The 26858-nt window shown below is 38.6% G+C and overlaps 1 protein-coding gene across 1 annotated transcript in view; it reads right to left on the bottom strand.

The window, feature by feature from the left end:
• LOC124857749 (sodium/hydrogen exchanger 9-like) overlaps nucleotides 1-26858 on the bottom strand; it is a 118640-nt gene that overhangs the window by 85051 nt on the left and 6731 nt on the right. Inside the window, exons 3-6 of the mRNA XM_047349156.1 lie at nucleotides 19974-20051; nucleotides 19720-19796; nucleotides 13282-13397; nucleotides 307-412 (exon numbers count right to left, since the gene is read on the bottom strand). Coding sequence (XP_047205112.1) covers nucleotides 307-412; nucleotides 13282-13397; nucleotides 19720-19796; nucleotides 19974-20051 — 377 coding nt within the window. The remainder of the gene's footprint in view (nucleotides 1-306; nucleotides 413-13281; nucleotides 13398-19719; nucleotides 19797-19973; nucleotides 20052-26858) is intronic.

The raw sequence follows: 26858 nt of genomic DNA, 5'->3' as shown, positions 1-26858 counted from the left end.
ATATAGTTTACAAGCCTGGCTTGTTATCCTGGGAGTGTGTAGTAACTCCAGCAGTCAGCTTCCTTAATGAGATGCTGACAACGCTAGAGGCAACTTGCTTATGTAGTCCACTGCATAGCATCAAAGTAGTTGAGCCGCTTTGCCCAATCACACCTTTTCTTTACAACTGGCAGCTTCCATTCAGCCTTCCTCCACCCCCATGCATCCACCTCTACGCAGCCAGCTGGAGAATTCCTCATGCCCACACAATTTAACCGGGAAATTTACTGATTCCAAGGGCACACTGAAGCACAAGGAGATACTCACTGAGTCAAGACGATGGCCACGGCGTCATTAAGGACACTCTCGCCAAACAGCAGGGCGTGCAGATTCAAATCCACATGTAGGTCCGACAATAGCCCAAGGACTGAGACTGTAAAAGACAAACAAAACAGAAACTGCTCTTAAAGATTAAGGGATGCTAAAGCAATACAGACATAAAGAGAAAACGTAATTAACTAAATTACACGGACAGGATGCAGAGTAATTCCGAAACTCTGCTACAATAAACAGAAGAGAGCAGTGGAGGTATCATCAAAGTGTGACAATAAAAACTAATGGGAAATGTCAGTCCATTGAGATCAGGAAGGAGAAGATGACTGAAACACTAACAAGGTAAATACTGATCAGCCCAAGATCAAAGACAACACAAGTCTAATATTTATGAGAAATTAAAATGTTGGAACTAGTTATTCTGTCTTTATAGTGTCTGTTAGTGAGTTTAGTAATAATAAATATATCCTTTTATGTTGACATCCACTGACATTTTAGTGTGGCAAATTAAAACCTATTTATGAATGGAAGCCATAATTGTATATAATTTCTAATATATAACTAATATAATAATTATTAATTTCATTTAGGAAATTATCTCATGATCATGTTGCTTGATTTGCTGTTCTGAGATAAAAAAAAAATTAACTTTTTTTCTTGACATACAGGTCCTTCTCAAAATATTAGCATATTGTGATAAAGTTCATTATTTTCCATAATGTCATGATGAAAATTTAACATTCATATATTTTAGATTCATTGCACACTAACTGAAATATTTCAGGTCTTTTATTGTCTTAATACGGATGATTTTGGCATACAGCTCATGAAAACCCAAAATTCCTATCTCACAAAATTAGCATATTTCATCCGACAAATAAAATAAAAGTGTTTTTAATACAAAAAACGTCAACCTTCAAATAATCATGTACAGTTATGCACTCAATACTTAGTCGGGAATCCTTTTGCAGAAATGACTGCTTCAATGCGGCGTGGAATGGAGGCAATCAGCCTGTGGCACTGCTGAGGTCTTATGGAGGCCCAGGATGCTTCGATAGCGGCCTTTAGCTCATCCAGAGTGTTGGGTCTTGAGTCTCTCAACGTTCTCTTCACAATATCCCACAGATTCTCTATGGGGTTCAGGTCAGGAGAGTTGGCAGGCCAATTGAGCACAGTGATACCATGGTCAGTAAACCTATTTACCAGTGGTTTTGGCACTGTGAGCAGGTGCCAGGTCGTGCTGAAAAATGAAATCTTCATCTCCATAAAGCTTTTCAGCAGATGGAAGCATGAAGTGCTCCAAAATCTCCTGATAGCTAGCTGCATTGACCCTGCCCTTGATAAAACACAGTGGACCAACACCAGCAGCTGACACGGCACCCCAGACCATCACTGACTGTGGGTACTTGACACTGGACTTCTGGCATTTTAGCATTTCCTTCTCCCCAGTCTTCCTCCAGACTCTGGCACCTTGATTTCCGAATGACATGCAGAATTTGCTTTCATCCAAAAAAAGTACTTTGAACCACTGAGCAACAGTCCAGTGCTGCTTCTATGTAGCCCAGGTCAGGCGCTTCTGCCGCTGTTTCTGGTTCAAAAGTGGCTTGACCTGGGGAATGCGGCACCTGTAACCCATTTCCTGCACACGCCTGTGCACGGTGGCTCTGGATGTTTCTACTCCAGACTCAGTCCACTGCTTCCGCAGGTCCCCCAAGGTCTGGAATCGGCCCTTCTCCACAATCTTCCTCAGGGTCCGGTCACCTCTTCTCGTTGTGCAGCGTTTTCTGCCACACTTTTTCCTTCCCACAGACTGTCCCACTGAGGTGCCTTGATACAGCACTCTGGGAACAGCCTATTCGTTCATAAATTTCTTTCTGTGTCTTACCCTCTTGCTTGAGGGTGTCAATAGTGGCCTTCTGGACAGCAGTCAGGTCGGCAGTCTTACCCATGATTGGGGTTTTGAGTGATGAACCAGGCTGGGAGTTTTAAAGGCCTCGGGAATCTTTTGCAGGTGTTTAGAATTAACTCGTTGATTCAGATGATTAGGTTCATAGCTCGTTTAGAGACTCTTTTAATGATATGCTAATTTTGTGAGATAGGAATTTTGGGTTTTCATGAGCTGTATGCCAAAATCATCCGTATTAAGACAATAAAAGACCTGAAATATTTCAGTTAATGTGCAATGAATCTAAAATATATGAATGTTAAATTTTCATCATGATATTATGGAAAATAATGAACTTTATCACAATATGCTAATATTTTGAGAAGGACCTGTACAGCAGCCTCTGCAATTATATAATATATTTTAAATACAATACATTCATCTGTATTTGTAATAAGATATATTAGAGCAAACTGAACCTTACGGTTAACATTTGAGAGATATGAACCATATTTGTCAAGGTTACATCTAGTCCCACTTATTTGGCACTCTAAGAAGAAAACAATCTTATTTTCATAAAATAATGAACTTTTTTATTGCAACAGAACAGACTGTTTTAGCTTAACAAACTGAGAAAATAATTTGATGATTTAGATGTAGGTATTAATTCAAAATGATAAGCATTACTGTTCTGGGCTTTAGTAACGAAGATCAAACGTCAAACTGATAAATGTTGCTTTTTCTTTTTTTTTCTTATATTTTTATAATGTGATGCAAAAACTATTGGTGAGTAAGGTTTGTGTAGAAAAAGTAAACAGCAAAATATTTTTAGGGTTTATTTTCATGTTTTTAGTTTAGAGATGCACAAATCAACTTTGCAGGCCAATTGGCTCTGATCAGTGATTGGCATCTTGGGTAATCAAAAAATCTTGTTGTTTTTCTTATTCATTCAGTGCTTCAAAACTAAGGACTCACTATGTTTAGTCATAAAAACATCCACCATCAGCATGTAATTTTTATGAGTGTAATAAGTATCAGATAAAAGTTAAGGATACAAGGTTTAATGCATAATCTTGCAATTCCTTCAATTTTAGTTGAATTCAACTCTAATACCTTCAATGAAAGAACCTGCAGCACATTATTGTCTTTTATGTGTTACAGTCTTTAGAAAACAAATCTGAGTCAGTCAAAATTAGAATTGGCACATTAGATATCAAAAAATAAATAAGAATAAAACAGAAAACAGCATTGGAAAAGCAAAGCCTGATCGACACATCTCTATTTTAGGGTTTTGCTTATACTTTACTGTTCAGATTCATGTTTTCCAACTCAGCCCAGTTTACTAATAATCTATATCTTTGATGGCAATATGTTAAGAAATTTTGACTTTTTTATTCAAAGAACAACCTTTCTGTGCTTACTTTTGCTTTTGCTTTCCTTATTAATTTTGGTTCCAGCATCTGGACAACCCCTGTGGGTATTTAGGTTTCGTTTTGTTTACCGACAGATTATCACTCATGTTCTTGTCCAGTTTGATTTTAACCCTTTAGTCTGATTTGGATTCTCGTAATGTGAGATTTTAGAAGTATTTCTAAACATGTTTAGGTGCATATCAAGGGTCATTTGTTTTCTAACTTAGTTTTACTAACTCTCACAGCTTCGAATGTGTTTAAATAAAGATGCATGTATTTAATCTACTGGCAACAGAAGTCCAACTCCAAAATAACTGATTTTTGGCTATGATTTGTGCTTATCGTGACTATACAGAGTATCACACGTTTCTTATTATGAGAGCTGCATGTGTTTCTGTTCTGCATTGTGGTGCTACTTGCTAAACAAACATACATGTGTTCTTCAGCTTGGAGCATTTCAGCAGCTTATTAGGAAGGCAGATAACTAGAACCCTTGGAACGAGAGGATGCAGATTGAAGAAGAAGGGAGGGAGGCTGGAGCTGTAGAATCAGTTGATTAAAACATGCAGAAGAAGCCAATTACAGCATAATGTGGACGAACTGCTGGCAAACAGCTCCACGCTTTGATAAGATGACTGCTTGACATTCATCCATTGTTACATATTTGAACTCTCACACAGGCGTGTCTTGAATAATGATGTTAGGTTGCCGTGACGCCCCAGATGTAAATAAAACAAAAAAGATTTACACAAAAAAACGTTTTACACTGGAGCTGCTTTTCTGAGCTTACAGTATGTGTAATGAAGAAGAGCTGAAACAAGGATCCATCAATCCCAGTTATCGACATTTAATGAAAAGACCAACACAAAGAAGTGCATTATTATGAAGTGAAAGGAAAACGATTAATGGGTTTCAAAGTTTTTAACTAATAAAATTTTGAAAAGTGTGGTGTGCATTTGTATCTGGCCTCCCAGAGTCAATACTATGCAGAACCAGCTTTTGCTGCAATTACAGCTCCAAATCGTTTGGGGTATGTCTCTAGTTGTTCAGCACTGGAGGATGAGCTAAATGTTGACACTGCGTTTCAGGAAGAATCCTGATACTAACAAGATTTGGTTGTAATCTCCACACAAACAGTCTCCACACAATCTTCTGAGAAGCATTAACTGTAAAATATAGGCTTTACTGGAAATTTTATGATCCAAATAATATTATATTACATTTCTGACTATTACTACATTAAATTTAGATGCATGTGACCAGTATAGCAATATGCTGGTAATATATAATGTGATATTCATGACTAAACAGGCTCCAAGTGAATTCAAATCCTATTTGATGGGACCATAGTGCATAAGTAATCCACACAATTAGCCTTGGTGAAGTTTGTGATCTGAATGAACAGGCAGTTCTAATAGTAATGTTTGGCCCTGTGGGAAATAACAGGCCAACGAGGGCAATACAGGAAATGAGCAGACTGACAATAGCGAGACAATTGCGTTCAGACATTTTGACAGATCTGGCTCTTTGGTCTATGACAGGCTCAGAGTCCTTCTGAGTTCAGGGCCTGGAGTCAGGATTGTTCCATTCCCCCACTCCCATAATGCCCGGCTGGTGCAAGCGTGTTGTGCACCACTTATGCTGCTAGACGAAAAGAAGAAGACGAGAAAGAAAAAAAAACTATCCTCTCCCCTTACACAAGGAGGGTGGCCGTGTTGTCACGGCAACCAGTCCTACAGCTGTCAAGTGTTCGTCAGTTTCCACAGCAACGCCATAAGGTAGACAGTAGACAATTATTTCCAACATAACACAGTTGAGAGGGTTGGAGAAAAGTCTTATTAGGTCAAATTATCCCCGGTGCAGACGCTTAGCAGAGACAAAGACTGTGACCATCTGAGGCAGAAAGCTCTCTTTCCTGAGTAAATTAAGCAGACATGATGCTAAAAGTGATACAAGATTAAGAGTTAAAGGGAATCACTATAACATGTCAAGCTCTGACAGGTAAAAGTATCAATGTAAGCTTTTAAGACTGCTTATAGGTGGTTTTCTAAACTCCAGAAAAATTTACGTCAACAATAAAAAAAAAAAATCAGTATTAGACAGTAATACTTTTAAGCAGTCAGTGCGATAACTGCAATGGACGGCTGTCAGTGGGCTCAGTTTGGGAAACTATATGATACATGGAGACCTCAGTCCTCGACACAGCTGCATCGAGTTCAAGTCCTGCCCCGGAGACGTCTGGTTCTACATATATGTAGATATATATATATATATATATATATATGTGTGTGTGTGTGTTTGGGTCGTATGTTATTGTTATTGAATCAAAGTTTTCCAGGACTGAATCTCCTGATCTGGTGTAGTCTGCTTTTCGTGACTAAACTGAGATTTTAAAGAAGGATAGAATGTTTCTTCCTGTCCCAGTAAAAATGTGCGATGCAATGATCACCAGGTCCAGTCTTTTCTCATGACATGCTAGGAAACTCACTGGCCCAGTACATTTACAATTCAGATTCAGATTCACTTACCAGTAGCATTTGATGTTTGTTTTTTTGTGAGGTTGGAGTGACTATACAACTTCAATCACTTTTAAAAGCTAAAATTGTTATCTAACCATTGCTGGGTTACAACTATACAGGCCCAAACATATGCATAAACTCTATATATACTCTATACTCTATATATAACACTATGAATGGTATCTTGCTTTCTTTAGCAAGTTACATTTTTAAAATGTTGGAGGTTATTAGCCTGTTTTTTTCCAGTTCAAAACTGATTTTGATCTGGGTTTGGGATCATTGTTCTGTTGGACCACCCTACTGTGGCCCAGTCAAATGGTTGAAATTTGGATAGAATTGTGTGAATTGCAGGAGGATGATCCCAAACACACATGTGACTATAGAGAAGTTGTGTCGCTGTGTTTAAATTTTATATCACTATTTCTGTTCACATTTAGTGAACAAAAATCAGTTTCAATCAGTAGTGATCACAAAGGGAAACTAGATTTTGTTGTAACTCATTCTTTATAAGTTTTTTCTCTCATAAAAAGATTCTCAATAACAAATTTGTTTTATATTTTGGTTCACTGGCGTTAACCAAATGTTCATGCTTTGACTCGTTAACTCAAAGTCTGTAGTGCCCAGACGGAAATGTATGTGTGCAGTGTTTATGTGAGGAGAAATACAAAAATATGAACTCCGAGATTAAAGGAAAAACCGTGGAATTGCAAAATACTCATGTTAAGTGAGACTTTCACCGACCTTTAGTAACCACCCCTGCGGCTATAAATGCATCACAGCAGGCCTCCCACTTTTTGATGTGAACTACTGGTCTTATATTTGAATCTGGGAAGAACACTTCGACTGAGTACAAAACTGGTGATTTCATAAAATCAATGCATGCATACTAAAAAGGAGCATCAAAGCATGTTCCTTGTGATGTCCAAATGAGATTTAAAAGTGTATCTGTCCCTACTACCAGCAAGAAGATTAAAGTTCTCTTCTCCCCTCTATGAACCTCTTTCAATATTATATGAATTTTTAACCAAAGAAAATGATTTTGACACTATAGGTAAACAGAAGAGAAATGCACATATCTACTGTATGACAGGGAAATAACAGCAGCTGAAAACTTGCCAAAGGTTGCCTGCAGCTTTATAGCTCTCTGCTTTAAATTAAGAAATGAGGCAAGGATACTATATGGATTTTATTTGGAGAGAGACAGGGAGCGATTACGTAGATGGTAAAGCTTTTGTGCCAAATGAGGGGATGTTAGAGCCACAATAATCTAGAAAATTGAGCTGAATGAGCTGCTGTCTCCTGCAGACCCAGATTGGTGTGTTGGGATTTGTAGTAATTTAGGCTAGTGTTTAAGATGACATGAGCATTTTGTAGGTGTTTTTTATAGAAATTCACATTCTATGAAATCTTTATGTTTAAAAATTTTAATCTTATTTTAATTGACATGTGCTAATGTAGACAAACCTAAACTCTGTCTGTTCTTTATGAATACAAATCCAAAAGGAATGAGCCCGAAAATTATTACTGTTGTTTCTAATAACAGGATTGAATGAAGAGATAATAAACAAACTTACTTGATAACATAGCTGCTAGCTATTCAGTGAAGAACACAGTGCTGCTTTTGTTTTCCTGATAATGTGCCTGTGTGTCACTCGCTCCTCTGTCTCTTCCTGCTTAATATATGTGTTAAGGGTAAAATAATAGACTATTTATGTCTGTTAGGGGAGCTGTAGCATATTTCTCTGCCTAAAATAGATTTGTGGAATATCTTAACTAAAACTGGACTAGATGCTGGAGGTGATGGGGTGCACTGCCTCTGGATCAGGAGACTTGATTATTTTTTAGTCTTTGAACAAAACTAATCAGCACAGCATTTCGGCATATTTCCAACAAAAGGAAACAATCAGGTGAACAAAAAGAAAATGTTGTTTACAGATGGTATTATAAAAAAAACACAACCTCTCCATACAGCTGACTGCGCTAGCAACATAGGTTTTGTCATTCCATGATGTCATTTCTCTTATATGCTAAGGAGAAACGTGTTTTTGACATACTTATCTTTGTCCAAACGTATCAAAATGTTGGATATGTGTTCATTTAATTTATTCATTTATATTTGTTTTTTGGTGAAAAATAACAAGGAGGGGACTTTTTAAAAAATGTTTTTTTGCACTAGTAGCCTTTATTTTTCTCAATTTTTAGACCGTAAGCTGACAGGAAAAGGGTGGAGAGAGGGAGAAGACATGCAGCAAAGGTTACTTGGGCCGGGAGTCGAACTCGCAACAGTTGTGTCAAAGACTAAGTCCTCTGAATATGGGTCGCACGTTTTAACCCTGCACCGCTGCCACACCCCTGGGAGAGGACTTTTTAGAAAGAAAGACTGTGAAACAGACCCATATTTTAAAAAATACAACTCTTTTTCTACACCTGAAAGCATAAATCAATGTGCCTGCATTTAATATCAACTCAAAATCTTAGAAACAGGCACCTTTCCATCCTGAGTATCTTTATCATTATCTAATTTTAAATTATGGCAGAACTTATTTTACCTCAGTCCTTTTTTACTTTTTTAGATTTTCACTTTCACAATAATATATGATTTTAAGCAATTATATAAGGTGCCCTAGAAAGAAATTGGCTGTAGAACAACTTTATTTAATGTTTTATATTCCAACTATGAAAAACGACCTTCATTTGGCATTGTTAATTTTTTTCCCGGATGAAGGTAAGATGTCTTATGCCTTGCAATCGTTACAGCATTACAAAAGAAAGGTCAAATAGAAGGAAGAAGAATCCTCAAGAATCCTTCATGAGGACTAGTACATCGAGGCACGTGACGTCGCCCGGTACGCGGAGCCGGGCTCCCAAACTGGAGCCAGGCCTGGGGTCGGGACTTGCCGGAGCGCGCCTGGTGGCCGGGTTGCTCCTTGCGGGACCGGCCGGGCCAAGCCCGAACGAGAGACGCGAGGCCATCCCCCAGTGGGCCCACCACCTGGAGGGGGAACCGTGAGGGACCGGTGCAAAGAGGATTGGGTGGCGGACGAAGGGGGAGACCTCAGCGCCCCGATCCCCGGATGCTTAGGCTGGCTTTAGGGACGTGGAATGTCACCTCGCTGAGGGGGAAGGAGCCTGAGCTTGTGTGGGAGGTCGAGAGATATCGACTAGAAATAGTTGGGCTCACCTCCACACACAGCGTGGGCTCTGGAACCCATCTCCTTGAGAGGGGCTGGACTCTCTTCTACTCTGGAGTGGCCCACGGGGAAAGGCGGCGGGCTGGGGTGGGTTTGCTTGTTGCCCCCCAGCTTAGCCGTCTCGTGTTGGGGTTTGCCCCTGTGGATGAGAGGGTCGCATCCCTGCGCCTTCGGGTTGGGGAGAGGTCTCTGACCATCGTTTCGGCCTACGGGCCGAGTGGTAGTGTGGAGTACCCGGCCTTCTTGGTGTCCCTGTTGGGGGTACTGGATAGAGCCCCTCCCGGGGACTCCATTATTCTGCTGGGGGACTTCAACGCCCACGTGGGAAACGACAGTGACACCTGGAGAGGCGTGATCGGGAGGAATGGCCTCCCCGATCTGAATCCGAGTGGTGCTTTGTTATTGGACTTCTGTGCTAGTCACGGATTGTCCATAATGAACACCATGTTCAAACATAAGAGTGTCCATCAGTGCACTTGGCACCAGGACACCCTAGGCAGGAGGTCAATGATTAACTTTGTTGTCGTATCATCAGACTTTCGGCCGCATGTTTTGGACACTCGGGTGAAGAGAGGGGCTGAGCTGTCGACTGATCACCACCTGGTGGTGAGTTGGATCCGCTGGAGGAGGAGAAAGCCGGACAGACTTGGCAGGCCCAAGCGCATAGTAAGGGTCTGCTGGGAACGCCTGGCGGAGACCTCGGCCAGGGATGTATTCAACTCCCACCTCCGGGAGAGCTTTGACCAGATTCTGGGGAATGTTGGAGACATAGAGTCTGAGTGGACCATGTTCTCCGCATCTATTGTCGATGCTGCTGCCCATAGCTGCGGCCGTAAGGTCTGCGGTGCCTGTCGCGGCGGCAATCCCAGAACCCGGTGGTGGACACCGGCAGTAAGGGATGCTGTCAAGCTGAAGAAGGAGTCCTATCGGCTGTGGTTGGCTTGTGGGACTCCTGAGGCGGCTGATGGGTATCGTGAGGCCAAGCATGCTGCGGCCCGGACTGTGGCAGAGGCAAAAACCCGGGCCTGGGAGGAGTTCGGTGAGGCCATGGAGAAGGACTACCGGTTGGCCTCGAAGCAATTCTGGCAAACTGTCCGGCGCCTCAGGAGGGGGAAGCAGTGCTTCGCCAACACTGTTTGTAGTGGGGGTGGGAGGCTGCTGACCTCCACTGAGGACATTATCGGGCGGTGGAAGGAGTACTTCGAGGATCTCCTCAATCCTGCCATCACGCATTCCCTGGTGGAGACAGAGGCTTGGGACTCGGGGTTGGACTCTTCCATCACCCAGGCTGAAGTCACTGAGGTGGTTAAAAAGCTCCGCGGTGGCAAGGCTTCGGGGGTGGATGATATCCGCCCTGGGTACCTCAAATCTCTGGATGTTGTGGGGGTGTCATGGTTGACACGTCTCTTCAATATTGCGTGGTGGTCGGGGACAGTGCCTCTGGACTGGCAGACTGGGGTGGTGGTCCCCCTTCATAAGAAGGGTAACCAGAGGGTGTGTTCCAACTACAAGGGGATCACACTCCTCAGCCTCCCTGGTAAGGCCTATGCCGGGGTATTGCTCCCACCGATTAGGTGGGAGTCGTTCAGTTCGTTCAAACCTGAAACATCAGGACTAGATGGTATTGAACTTCAAGTAACCTCAAACTAATTATTATGCATATACATAAGGCCATGCAGAAGTATTCCTACTGCCTAAACTTGTTCACTTTCAGTGCTTTGGTCCACTTAGCTTCCAATGAATTTTACATTCAAGTTTAGGAGGTAAGAAAACTCTGATTTTCATTGTGTTTTCCTAAACTGGAGAATATCTGATTATATGTAACTTGTTTTTATTGGTAAAATGTGAAATTTTAAGCCAAGGAGTAAGCAGGATTGTACATTAGAGTGCTGAATTGGAGATAAAATCTTATCACAGAATGTCTGGGAGCATGTTTAATATTTTGACAACACAATACAGAGCCTATGGGTCTTGCAATTTTAGGCATTTGGCATGTAGGCATTCAGTTTGAGTCTAATCAAAGTGACAAGTTCACTGGGTTCAAAACGAATGAGCACAGCATGGCATTGCAAAGTATTGCCTTTCAGTGCGACAGCTAAACCACAGTCTGAATCCTCCCTTTGATGCTCACTGAGATCACTTATTGGTATAAAGAATTCTTCATCTCCTGAAGAACACAAGAGAGAAACTTACAAAGCAGAGAAATCTACTACGTTTTTTGCAACAGTTTCACATGCTGTTATTTGCTTTATTTCTGCACTAGATTCACTAAAAAGACGTAACACACCCAAAACGTTCAGCAGATGGGAGCTATTCACACCTCGTTTTGCTTTAGGTCACAATTTCTCCACTTTAGCCAAACACAGAGCAGAGGCAGAAGTGAATGTAAAATTATTAAAAGAAGTCTACCCAAATTTGCACTGTACTAATATTTGATTGATTATATCCTGTTATTTTCACTGAATAAATTACAAAAACATCTTTAGTTTCCAATGTGGAGTGTGGGCTGTGTACTTGGACATAACCTTCACCTTCTCTCAACGTCACATCAACGCAAGGAAGATCGATTCTACCTTCTGTGACAACCCTGCCGTTTTTTTTGGCAAGGATAGCAGTATAGCAGCAAACCTTTCTCTGCATCAAAATTACCCAACAGCCTTCAGCAGATGGTATTTTCTCTTAACTTAAACTGTCTTGGTCTCTAAAAACGTGACAATATTTGCTCTACCTGTAATTTACAGTAATATAAATGAGCATGGGAGAAATTTGCCCTAAAATGTACACATAATGCCCAATTTAACTATGCGCAAACAGCAGAATAAGCTATTTTCTTTGTAGAGCTAGTTCAGGAGCCTGTTGTCTTTTATACCCTGTTGTTTAAGAATTAGGAGGACATTAGGTCACTTGCGTACATTTAGCAGCACAAATAGCTTAGTAAATTTGCATCTCATTATAGAGTTTGATCTACATCTAAAAACGTTACTGAGAGGTTTGGATATTACATTATGTTGCTTTTTAATTTCAATATTAGATTTTGCTATTAAAAACAAGAGGATGAGTCAGGGTTTCTTTTTATAATTGTTACTATATTATACCAAGCTTTCTACAATCTTTGCATTTCAAATTCTACACTTTTCCAGCCTCAATATTATAGATTTTTTTGGTGAAAATTATTTGTCTTGGGTTTTATTTTTCCAGAAATTATGAAACAACAAAGAAATGGCCTCTGGTTCAGTAGTGTGGTAAATAATTATTTCACACTTTTGTTTTGCTTCTTGACAAACTTACATAAGAATATTTAGAAAACTCTGGACTATATTGGATTATACTGGACTGAATACAGATCCTTAAAATCACAGTTTGTTATCAGTGATACATTTATTTCCCAAAACCCCAAATATTTTGAATTGAAATGTTTTGTTTAGGCTCTAAACCAAACTTACTTTAAAATCTTAGGGTCTGGTTTTAAACACAGAAGATAAATCTAAATGACAAAAACATGATGAAAAGCATAATTTCTTTTAAGGATTGTAATTTATCTATAATTAACTCAAAATCAAAAAATAATTATTCAGCTGGAAAAATAAATCTAATTGTTATAATGTAAACTGGAAGAGTTTCAAGTTTCTACCTTTTAAATAGTAGAAAATAAAAAATGTGAAAAATTAAAACCTTGTTCTATACTAAATGTTCACTTTTCCATACTTTTCAAGATTTGGGAAACAATTAAATCAAATCCCATACTTGATTTTCACTGTGTCGATACCTTGTATAACAGTTTATGAAATAACCCACTACAAATTTACAGTATTTACAGTAAATCATTTATTTTGTGGTATATTTTTTAGAATGTGTGAAGTAAAAATATTGTAGATTCATGATGTATCTGTATAAAGCCAGATCGGTGCTGTAGGTAGAAAGGATAAAAACTTTTTGTGAAGGTTTTTCAGGAGGTCACCTACCAGGGTCAGTGGCTGACATGATTGCACCAAACAGGAGGCAGTCAGTGAGGGAGAACTCTCCATCTGCTGCTCGTCCCAGAAGCACCATGAGTCTGGTGAAGCCGTAGACACAGGCCCTGGTATTGGGATCAAGCAAATGGGAGAAAAACACACTGCGGTCATCTTTCTGGAAGGGCAGGCAGGTGCAAACCTATCAGTCATCCTGCTAAACAGCAGGGCTCCCCCCCCCCCCAAGTAGTCAGGCTAATGGGGCTAGACACAACCAGCAGGTGAGTTGACCCCTTTCCAAATAGTAATGGCTAATACAAACAATACTGTGAGGTTACAGACAATTTGCACTCTAATTTTGAATTAAACGATATTTGAATGCAGACTGAAATCTTTATATGTGCAGTGTTCTCAAAAAAGGTTTGTGAAGGGCATGGTGACAGAATAATACAGAGGAAGAATTTTCTTATCATCCCTGGAGCCAGACTGTAAAATAAATCTCAAACTCCAACTGTTCCCAGCTTTATCATGCCTATAAAAGTGCTGCACTCTGAAGGCAAAGAAAAAACTTCTATTCAGTATTCATAACTGCACGCCAGCTACTTGTATTGCAACACAGGTGTGTTAAGTGCTAATCCAGTTAGCAAAGACACATCCCATAATAATCAATATGCCACCGAGTCCTCTGAGGAGCACTTAGTGTCCTGACGTTACAATGGGGCTGGCACACAACCCTGTCCCTATGGTCAGGATTTAAAGCACTGTCCTCAGGTTGAACAACATAAGCTGCCTTATTCATGTATCTTAAGGGGAGATTTGAGGTTAGCGTGATTGTGCTTCCACTGGTGGGGTATTTGTGTGCATGCACATGTATGTGCACGTCACGTAGAGAAATACAAAGCCAGGTACACATATAGTGAGAGGCATGGAGGAGATTGTCTGTCAGGTCTGTCTGTTAGGTTCTCCTACATAAGACATCACATGCTAACAAACAATAAGACTGACCTGTAGCATGCATTATAAAGTCTAAACTTCAGGTTAAATGAAGGTTTAAAACATGGTTTTGCAACATCACACAGGTACTTCAAAAAGATGCTTAATGCTCCGATTCTGTAGCAGACTTAACCCTGTGCAGTGCAGGCTGGGTAGCCAACATCCCAGTGACATTAAATCACTTTGAGAAGGAAAACACAACAGAAAAGAAGAGAAAACGCTGACTGTTTGGATATTGCAAAAACTAAATACACAAATCTGCACCTGCACCAGGCTGCAAAGTGAAATAATTATAGTTGTAATGTTTGTTCTTTGTTGGTTTCAGAATCAATATACCCAGTAAATTAAGTGAATGCGTTTCGATTTGTGCTTCAAACAGTAATAATAACAATGTAATTCCCAAATCAGTTGGCCACACTTCGCTTCCCAAATGTCTTCCCTAAAGGCACGCATGAATGTCAATATGATCTAAAGAATGTTGGTTTCCCGAACAAAAGTAATTACTGGACATTTCCATATTGCAAAAATCTGCTTGGACAACAAGGAATATTAGTAGGAAGTATATAACTACCAGGAGTACATTTGGAAATGCTTATTGTATAATGCAACATGAAATGTTTTAGAAGGGCATAAAAATGTTCTGGTAAAGCACAGCTAAGTTTCTTTGCCAAAGCAGCATATGATGCCTGAGGTTTGCAATAAAACCATGTTTTGCAATGAACCCAAAGCAGAAAGACATTAACACTTAAAAGTATTTGTTTACTTATCGCAAGTCACATCATCATTGTGAGATTCACTACCACTAACGCATATCGGACGTTTCTTGATGTCGTGCATCCCTGTCTCATCCATGAAAAGCATACATATGGTACGAAGCATGGGCAATTGAAGACCATGCAACTGTCCAAATATATTATTGGGACATATTATCAGTCTTATGTATTGAATACGTCAGTGGGTTGTGTTCACTCAAGAGGATTTATTTCTTTACTAAAGCTAACATTAGCCTTAGTATATTGTGGAGGCTATGCAGCATTTACCCTGTGATTTTATTAGAGATCCTGTTCCTTCGACAACCCCCTCGCCAAATGGTCATGCTAATAATTATTTAAAATACATTTTTCAAATAACATATATTGCAGAAGTGGTGAAAGTTTATTTCTCATACAAAAAAGGTCTATACACAGTCATTTTATGAAACAAACAAAATGATCTATTTCTATTACGTTTACAACACAATGTCATTTCTACCTCTACAAGAATGTGTCTCTACAATTTTTTCTCCGGGACGTGCAGACAGACGCGACGTGCAAGCGCAAAGGTGAACGCACACTCCCGGCAGTAGACACAGACCGCGTCGGTACAGATGTCACAACCACCTGCAAAACAAGCTAAAATATCTGAGTTTTTTAAACGCCCCCAGAGTGATGAGGATTGCAGCACTTCCTCCCCTGCAAATAGCAACAATAACTCTCCTGCTTCAACTATAGGTAATAGCCTAGGTGCTTCAGGCCCCGCCACTTACAAAAGTCAAATCGGCCATCGGTGAGTTTTAATTTTCTTAATACAAACATTTTACAATCAAATCAAAAAATTTACAATAAAATATACATTATATGTTCTAAATGTACAAATTTACAAAGAAATTAAAGCACAAGGAATTTAATACTCAAAGGGGCATATGTTAAATACAACATAATATTTAGGGCAATAAACTGAAATACAAATGTTTTAAAAAAGGAGGTCAACTTAAATGCACCTTTAGACTTTACAAAAAACAAGGACTTATAAAACAAATTTAGCTCATTCTTCCACTGTATAACATTTGGCCTGGTTTTGAAGAAGCGACATTCATATATGCAATGTTTGTCTAATAAAAAAATGTTTTTTTTGTTTTTTTACCATTCTAAAAATAGTTGTCATTAATAAAAACACTAAATTTAAAATCTTGGATGGTTATATTAGTCAAATAAATCCCCCGAGTCCAAATAAACTGGCGAAGATCCTGTCAAAAGGATTGTATAAGGTGAAAAACATCCTCAGTTACCTTCTCACAGAATTATCCACATCTATTTTAAACCTGTGCCTTAGAAATTCATTAGTTGGAAATATTCTGTTCATAATTTCAAAATCCATTTCTTTTAATTATGAGGGTAGTGGAGAGGTTAAATATTTAGATCTAATCTTCCTAATTTATCCCTTGTAGAAGTCTCTGAGGATATATTCTCTTTTAAGAGCACCAGTGGCACAGTAATTGGATAGGCAACTTCTTATAAACTTCTTGTTGCATTTGACGTCCCAAAAATAAACACCTTCAATACAGAGTGTGCATAGGAGAGGGAAAACCTTGGAGTATATTAAATCCTATCTAACTTTGAGGATTTGTTTATATTTTGCATGGGTGCAGCGCATACATGCAATTTGTCACTGAATTCAGAATATTGTAATATGTTTCCATCTGCATACATAAAGTTAGCAATAGCCCACACAGCTCTATAAAGCCATTCCTCAATAAAAAAAAAAATTCTGTTGATTAGTATTCCATATTGGCATGTTGTGTGGAGTGAAGTTGTGTTTAAAGATGAGCTATCAGTACAGTAGGGCCTATTGGTGGAAATCTGATAGTTTCCCAGGTAATCTTTTAAGATCAAAATCGCATCTTAAAAGGAAATGACGTATACCAAATTAGGAATACAAAAACCAAATAGAGTGTTGACTTTACCGTGGGAGAGGTTTTGCCCCGGCTTGGCTGTCAGAGGGGAAATACTCCCCTTGGCAGTACAAGGCTGATCTTGGTAAGTATGTAAATACATTTATAACAGCGCTGCCATGTATTAGCTATGTTTAACATTCATTCCTGAGGCCTACTTGCAGTGCTATATGTTGAGCATAACTTTTGTTTTCCAAATTCAATTGCTTATCAGTAGAAGTCTTAATCGATTACAAGGCTGTTGACTTTATTTTTTATTTGATCAATTTTAATATAGAATAAACAGAAAATGAAAATCATCCATTTCAGTCCTGAAATAATTTGTATTAGTAATTCAAGTTATGGGTTATGCTTTTCAACCCAGTCTCTGGTAGCCGTAATTTTGGACCTTTATCACTTTAAGCAATGTTTTGAGCTGAAAAACTAACTCGGTGTGCTGGGTCAAGCCAATAACCCAACTCTGTTGTCTTAAATCAACTCAGGGCTGGATGGTTCTATATTTGACCCAGGACTGGATCAGAAAAATATTTGTTTTTAAAGTATTATTTTTAAAGTGAATACTTAATGGTTTACTCAAGTATTACTGTTTTCTGATTTCTACATTAATTTTCTGTTGTCAACCACAACAATAATATGCAGTGCACACACATTTAAACATTGATGATAACCACAGAAAAGGACATATTAATTGAGCTGTGATGACTGATGCTTACTGATAATGTCAAATTCTGCTAAGGTCCCCAAGCAACATTGGGCCAGCTGAAAATAATGCACAGGTGTACAGTGGTCTAGCATTCCTCTGACTACATAAGGAAACATGTAAATCCCCAGAATCCTACATTTCCATGTTTTCATCATTTTTTGGCTTATTTGCACAATCTTGAGGTCTACCTAAGAATATCGGAGGCAGTCAGTACAGATTTGCCTTGAATGGAAATTTCTTGAGTTAGTGAAGCATATGTATAGAATCATCAAAATGTCTTACTTAGTTCTGTTTCTTAGGGATTCTGGTGAGCAGGAAATATCACATTTTTGTGATCAAAAGGCAGAATGAACTTTGGAGGAAGCTATGAAATATTTTGCATATTATAAGGACAGGTACTGGATTTTATATTACTAAACATTATTATCAAAGATCACATTCACAAAAAGGTTCAATATGCTTTACTGATCAAAGATAATCCTAAACTCAAGCAAAAAAACAAAAACAAACAAAAAAAAAACCTTCAAACAAATAACAATTAGCTGGTTCACATTTTTTGCAGCTGTAGCCATTTAGCTAACAAAGATATAAATATCCTAACAAAGTCAAGGACCGCCATCTAGTGTTGTCAGGCCAGAGTTGCAACAAGATAAACCAGCACAGTAGCTGACTCCAAAAATCCATACAGGCTCCTCAAGCAAAGTCATAGTACCAAGACCATTTTGCCAAGTTTAGCACAGTTCAGCACACTTAGAGCTTTTGCAGACATTGTCATTTGTCATTGTATGAGCTGCACAGCTGTGATTAATGAAAGCTCAGTCCATAAGTTCCATGGTGCTGATTCTCCACTGAAGCTAGCGCTTTAAAACAGATGACTGGGAATCTTCCAGAACATTAATTACTGTCATTAACTGCACCTGTGCTGTTCTTGCTTTAACAAAACCTTGTACAACAGAGCAAGGAGACATTTTACACAGAGATGCAAAAACGCTGCTCAAACCAGCAAACAAATCTAAGGAAGTATATTCAACATGCACCCATTATGTCGACACAAAATAAATAACCCACTACTCAAAATGTGCTGCAGAAATAAGTAACAAAAAAAGTGAAGTGTTGCAATATCTTGATTTTCTGTTTAAAGTAATATCTAAATCCATGGAGTTCCTTTTACATATTTACAGTAAATCATTTATTTACAATACAAAATTGTGCCAGGGAGTGTGCAGCCTACTAATGTAATTTTGTGTAAAGTGCGTTTCTGCAAAAGGCACAGTAATAATAACTTTAGCACCACTAAATGACTAATTTGCAACTCACCAACTTTATACAATAATAGTGACTTTTATTTGTACCGATAAATGAATTACAGTATCAATTGAAGATGAATAAAATTTCGGCCCTTTCATTTTGTTCCCCTACACATATCATTTTGTACCCACATGTTTAAACCACATGTATCTCAGTTTTTAATAGTAAACTATTGTGGATAAATTATGCTAATTACCAATAATACAAATGCTCAAATCTTACGCATAACCCATTTGAATTGACTAATTTGCACTGGAAACAATTTACATTGATTCTGGTGGTCCCTATAGACCAGCTGAGACTTCAGAAGTGACCTGAGGTAATCACATTTTTTCTGCTTTGTCAACTCCATGGCTATTGACAAGAATGGAGGTAAACATATTAATTAATTAAATATTAACAGCCTGTGTTTTGCATATGCTATGGTATTTGTTTTTTCTCTCTCTGCAGAGATATGGTTAAGAAAAAAAAAAAGGTAAACAGCTCGCTACATACAGTATCAAACCTAACTTTTTTTCTGTAGCTGACGTCATCATATTGCAGGGTGCTAGCATAATCAGTCCTTTACTAGCACTGACAGGAACTGAATTCATGTATAAATGACATGCACTCATACATATAAACACAAATAAAAATTGGACCTACGGTTCGATTAGAATTACTTATGAAACTAAGCTACACATTTTGAAGTTTTTGTGTTTGTGGTGTTATTAGTGTGAATGAACAGAACACTTACCCTATGCACAAAAAGCTGATCATGGTGCCCAGAAAAGCATAGGTCAGAACAGACCCCAGATTCTCAATGAATCGTCTCTGGAACATGAATCAAAAAGCAGCTACAGTTAGAAACATGAAATAGAGAAGTTGTTGTCAACACGTACAGTCATTTGGCAGCACAACATACCATAAAGCTGTAAATATTTTAAACTGATGGTCCACAAGTTAATAAAGGTCTAGCTAAATAATGTGGGTTTCCTAAAGCTGTCTCACCTGATTCAGGGTGTAAGCCCCAAAGAAGATGATGGGTGGCAGGAAAAGATTGAAAAGGACCTCCGGATTAAACGTATCCTGAAAAGAGAGTGACTTTACTTATTGGATGATTGATTCAGAATAATATTTCATATCAGATGCAAAAAAAAAGTTTCATTAAGGTTGATAATCTTATTTTAGTTGATTTAGAAATCCAGAAAACTTTAAATTATTTTAAGTTAACTATAAATTTAAATACTGATTATTGACTGTAAATGTCAATACTGTGTTTTATTCAATGAAGTGATTGTGTGCTTGGGCTACAGGATGCCGATAGGGTTTTAGGACAGTATCCCTAATGACATAGCTACTATGAAGTGTAGCTATGTGGGGACTGAAGTTTGATATGTGGAGTTAGTTTGGATTTATTTGTGGAGGTTTGAGTCCCTCTGACACCTGACTGGTCTACCTACTCCCACCTAATCCACGACTAATCCACCCCAGAAGTGAGCACTTCTATATGGTTGATTCCAGTGGACTCAGCACAACACTGGACCAATAAGCAGTTCCTGTCTGGACTAAATGAGTGGATTTGATCACATAATTCTCCAAGTTTGACTGAGTTATATATTCTGTTTGTCCACATTATGCATTCGGTCTGTTTTGTTTAAAGTTTGTGCAAAGTTTGCATAAGACTATGTTCCTTTATTGACTATGGAGGCATGTCTAGCGTAACCCAGCAAGATATTTTAAGTGCTATTCCCAGTCATATTAGCAACTGGTTCCAGTGTGACCCACATTTGGAACCTTTTAGACTCCAACGCATTTGCCAGAAGGAACAACACTGCCTTCATTGACCCTCAGTCTGACCAAACAACTGTTTGTGCAGAGACTCTGCCATCAGTCAAGTTGAGAGACAAGTACCTGGACCACATGTCAGACTCAGGCTGGTTCTGTGAGATTGTAATACCTTTGCTTTAGGTAAATGGAATTTGCTGCAGTTCTTATCGTAAACAGCGGATGTCACTGCAGATCCAATCGGCCTGTGTTCACAAACAGGTAGCAAAAGTAGAGGGAGTGTGTTCCCAATACATATCTAGCTACAAAATGTGGATTCATAAATGTTATATTTTAGCTCTTTTTAAAAGTCTATGTAACGTTTTAAAGTATCTGTGTGTATGTTCAACCACACATATGGCTTTTAAAATGAACACACTTTCAGATTTGACCTTGCTGCTCTTTCTGTTTGGCAAGCAGCACTTGCACTTCATGCAGACTGATACAAAAATGTGGACCTGCATATCAGGCTGAAAGAACATGCCCCTAGAGACACTGTGTGCAGGTGTGCTTCTGTAGCAAGGCACCGTTGGTGAGGACAGGAGCTGTAGTATAAACTGGGAGTAAGATATTAGAACTTACTTTCCTTTCAGCATCTTAGAAACTGATAAGCAACTGGTAACACTCAGATGTTTAATCCACTTTAACTGTGGTCATTTAAACAACCATGTTAACAATTATTTAATTCATCAGCAGAGGAATAATAAATAAAGAGGAGTTTGTGTTGTTTTGATTTTGTCATGGTCATGTCAGTTTGTGAAGGATTCAAATGCACATTGAATGGCAAACAAAGTTCTTCAATAAAAAAACAAAGGAGAACTTTACAGGAGGATCGAAGGGAGAACAGGTCTAGGAACACAGGCAGCAACGGGCAGAAAAAATGAGCAACAGAACATTCGGCAGTCTAACGGAAGAAACTAGCAATGATTAATGACAACCAGAGAGCGTATATACTAAGGGAAGTGTGGAGAAAGGCATAGCAAACAGGTGTGGGCAATCAGGAGGAAATGACAAACAGCTGAGGCAGAGAAGCTGAGGGAGGGAGGCTAATTAACACAGAGGAATTGAATGGAGATAAATAGAACCCTCGGAAAATCTAACAGAGATAATCTAAATGCACAAAGAACACAAGAAAGAAATAAGAAACTAAAACACAAAGGAATGAATTACAATGACAACACTTAGATAATATAAACAACAGGGAAATGGAAAAAGCCGAGACATGAAAGAATCCAAAAACTCAAGCTCCTATAAAATCATAACAGACTTAGATTTTGTTATTTTTTTTCTTTGTTTTTTTCTAAAGATAATCAGCTACTAATAGATGTTGGTTTATTAATACATTTTATTCTTGATTTTAGCAAATCCCCGCTCTCATCTATTTCTACATTTTTTACTGAAATGTTAAATAAATTCTGAATCCTGAGGGATGTACAGAGACCCTTATTGTGCTTCTTTAAGTGTGCTAAATTTCCCTCAAGACAGCAAAAATGTTCACTCTTCAGATCGATTCCTTGTAAAATACATGATAAATCATTCTTTTTACAGTTTCATTTGTTTACTTCATATAAAGGCATGCATGTATACATTAGATAATTGCTCTTCACTGAATCACTTTTCAAGTGAAATGAAGCACAGTTTTAATAAATGTAAGCTTTCCATTAACTTTTCCTGTCTGTGTTATTCACTGTCCTAACAATGCTCATTTGTTGCTTGAATCAGAAGGTTGCAAAAGGCTGTACTCAATTATAATAAATAAAAACACATTAAAAATCTATCAGGTGCTGTCAAAAAAATGGGGAATGGTAGATACTTGGATTAGAGTGATAGAATGAAATAACATGGTTGCCAATAGCTAGAATTGATGGTATTCACTGCTTTGGAGCTCTCCTGCACTTAGTGATATTATGACATCATGCTGATTGAGCACACTGCCAATGTGTTAGGTGATTAATGAAAACCACAAAGCAAAATACAAATTATAGCTATCTGCATCCAAAAAGCTGCTAGAACATTTAGAAATAAGGAAGTACCACAATTATGGCAGGGCTGTGCCATAAATAAGCAACAAAATCCATGCTGCAAATTACAGTACCTTCAACACAAACAATAGCTATAGTATGCGGTATTTCTGTATTTATATTCTCTCTCTTTGAATGTTTCTCATCTCAGCCAATGAGATGTAACACAAGCCAATCTGTAAGGCAGTATTGCATGTGCAATTTCACCCTTGGGTGACTTTAATTTGTATTGTGGGTAGATTTGTAAGGAAAAAACAGCAGAAATCTAAAGGTTTTATTTAAAAAAAAAAGATTAGGATAGTCAAACCGTCTGTCCAAATGATGAGATCTGGTGAGACCAACTTACAACTGCCCTTAAACTAACTGCAATAACAGCCTGAAGAGCATAAATAATGTTGATAGATGAAACCCTCTGCTAATGTTCTATTTCCAGGACATGCCCAGGCTCTAATGAATATTTACCCAGGGTGAATTAGTTGCATGGTTTGTTGAATTACAGCATAAATTCAATGATGGAGACTCCACTATAGAAATCAGTGAGCCAGCATGCTTTTTGACAAATTATGCATTTGAAGAGGTAACTAGATCAACAAATGGCTCTGCATTCATAACCCAGCACTCTATAAATTACTTTTCTCGTGGCTGCAGTAACCAACAAAGCATAGCATTTATGCATTGTTAAAATCTAAGATAAACATAAATAAGCATCACAAAAGCCAACATGGCCACTGGAATGAGTAAATTATGCATATACCAGCAGTTTTATTCTAAGGGCCACCTGCACCACAAAGTTGAAGATGGAGGTGTGTTGTATACACTAATTGCCTCTTTGGCTGAGCAGTGCTAAATTTAATCAGACCACAAACTTTAATGCTGTTCTCCCCAGTGGCACATAATGGACTCAGTAATGCAATGAAATCCTTATCTCTCTGTGCTAGCTCCCCATATGTATAAGGCCTAATGGCTCGAGGTCCACACACGGTCTGACCGATGTAATGGCCTGTACGGTAGCCTCTGCTGGTTTACTAATGAGACCTTGGCATTCATAACACGCCAAGGAGTCGAAGCCATTAGATAAGACTTATACTTGGCCCAGATGATTTGTAATTTCCACAAATATATATATATATATATATATATATATATATATATATGTATACTGCATATCAGTCAATTATAATAATCAGTCAGTTATATAGATGATATATAGATATAAAGATAAATTGACTGATTACTACATTATTGTGATTTTCTGTTTTTCCACCTAACTATTTTCTAACTTGATTTTTCATACACTCAATTTTTTCACACTGAGAAAATACTGAATTGCAGCTCAGCACGAACAGCTGTTGGCAGGCAAATGTTTTAGAGCCAGAAACTTTGGAGTACAGATAGACAGCTCAGAGGAAAGATTTTATTCACAAGACTAAAAAGACATCCATTTGGCAGAGGCCACAAACTACACAGCATCTAATAAACTATGGTTGTTCTTTGTAAGCAGTGTCATGAAGTGCCATAGAGGGAAGCATGGAATAAATTTTCACTGTTATGCTGATGATACTCAGCTTTACTTATCCATGAATCCTGATGAGCCCAACCAGTTAGATAGACTACAAGCATGTGCTTGAAGATATAAAAACTTGGATGACTTTAAATTTTCTGCTTCTAAATTCAGACAAGAGAGAAGTTGTCGTCTTTGGACCGGAGTATTTAAAAAAGAAACTGCTTAGTCAATCACTTAACCTGGATGGCATTAAATTGACCTCCGGTAATAAAGTAAAAAACCTTGGTGTTATTTTTGACCAGGACATGTCATTTAAATCCCATAATAAACAGGTTTCTAGGATTTCCTTCTTTCATCTCCGGAACATTGCCAAAATTAGAAATATCCTATCCAGGAGTGACGTTGAAAAATTAGTCCATGCATCTGTTACTTCAAGGCTGGACTATTGTAATTCTTCACTATCAGGATGTCCACAAAATGCAGTTAAAAGCCTTCAGGTGATTCAAAATGCTGCAGCAAGAGTTTTGATGAAAATTAAAAAGAGAGATCATATTTCTCCTATTTTAGCTTCCCTTCATTGGCTCCCTGTTAAATCCAGAATAGAATTTAAAATTCTCCTCCTCACATATAAAGCCCTTAATGATCTAGCTCCATCATACATCAGAGATCTGATTGTTCCATACGTTCCTAACAGAGCACTTCGTTCTCAGACTGCAGGTTTACTGGTGGTTCCTAGAGTCTCTAGAAGTAGAATGGGAGGCAGATCCTTTAGTTATCAGGCTCCTCTACTGTGGAACCAGCTCCCAGTTTTAGTCCATGAGGCAGACACCCTGTCTACTTTTAAGGCTAGACTTAAAACTTTCCTTTTTGATAAAGCTTATAGTTAGAGTAGCTTAGGTTATCCTGAGCTGTCTCTGTAGTTATGCTGCTATAGGCTTAGGCTGCTGGAGGACATAATGACAACTTTCACCCTCTTCGCTACATTCTCAAACTACTCTCCAATTTTGCATTATTTGCTGTTATTTCAGCTTTTAACTTTATGTTCTCCCTCTTTTCTCTTCCTAGAAGCTACACCTGGCCTGACTCTGTGTCTACCTGTGACACCTTTCTGGAGAGGGGCATCGTCCAAGCTTCTGCTGGCAACAACTTAATGCTCACCCTCTACCGATGATCCACATGACCCTGTCTTTCAGTGTTTAACCCTTTCTCTCTCCTAGACATGGCAATTGACTGAGCTTTTACTGTGACTAACTCTATGTGCTCTCTTTCAGACTCTAACCTTGAAAACTGGCACAGAGTTTTTCTGTTCTTTCTTTCTAGATGAAACGACTAAAGGAGCTACATCCATTAACATTTACTTTTCCTTCCCATAGAAAGGACTCCTGGATCAGTGCTTCTTTGTTCTCTTTGTGTCTCTGCTCTGTTCTCTCAAACCCCCAGTCGCTTGTGGCAGATGGCTGCTCACACTGAGCCTGGTTCTGCTGGAGGTTTCTTCCTGTTAAAAGGGAGTTTTTCCTCTCCACTGTCGCTACATGCATGCTCAGTATGAGGGGTTGCTGCAAAGTCAACGCCAGTGACTGTCCACTGTCTCTACATGCTCATCTAGGAGGAGTGAATGCTGCAAGTCACTGACTCGATGCAATCTGCTGGGTTTCCTTAGACAGAAAAACTTTTTATCCAATTTGAATAAATAACTGAATCTGACTGCACTGTTCAATGGTTAGGATTAATTGGAATGTATGTACCTGACTGTTGTGAAGTGCCTTGAGACAACATGTGTTGTGAATTGGCGCTATATAAATAAACTGAATTAAGTTGAATTGAAGTGCCCTCAGCAAAATAGAGGAAAGTTATTTTCAAGGGCAATAAACGTTTGGAAGGGACTAATAAGGTTCTACCATTAGATGTAAATGAAGCCCACTTCAGAGAAGTGGAATGCTTCCGACGGTGCCTCTGGTTCAGGAGTGGCTTAAAACAAGGAATATGGACACGGTACTGTTGAAGCACGGATCCAACCACAGTTCACGCCTTTTAAATCTCCCCCAAACTCTTAGACAGACTTGTGTTCCGTTTTCTACCACACTTTTCCCATGCACCAAACTTTCCATTAACTTACTTGTACACAGCACTCTCAGAAGAGCCAGCTTCTTTAGCAATGAACCTTAGCTTCCCCTCATTGTGGAGGTTACAGTTTGCTCGACATCTGTGAAATCAGCAGTTCTCCCCATGATTGTGCAGGCCATAACATTTTAAATTTGTCATAAAAAATAAATTTTATTGGTCTTAGGTATCTGCATTTTCGGTTCTACTTTAGTTGTAAGCAGGGGTGAAAGCATACAGATGTTGCAAATGCACCTTTTCTGTTAGATATGTGTATATTTTACATTGTAAATTGTAAATTTGTATATTCTGTAATGCAAAAACAGAACAAAAGAGCAAAGTGTACCGGAGTCGGTTTTTATGTCTGTGCACCACCTGTGTAAAATCTCCCAGTCCATTAAATCAAACGCACCGATCTCCTTGGCAACCGTTCTGTTTTGGAGG

This window comes from Girardinichthys multiradiatus, chromosome 21, assembly GCF_021462225.1.
Source record: "Girardinichthys multiradiatus isolate DD_20200921_A chromosome 21, DD_fGirMul_XY1, whole genome shotgun sequence".
NCBI classification, from domain to species: Eukaryota; Metazoa; Chordata; class Actinopteri; order Cyprinodontiformes; family Goodeidae; genus Girardinichthys; species Girardinichthys multiradiatus.
Note: the sequence above shows the minus strand (reverse complement) of the source record. Positions and strands in the feature narration are given on the sequence as shown.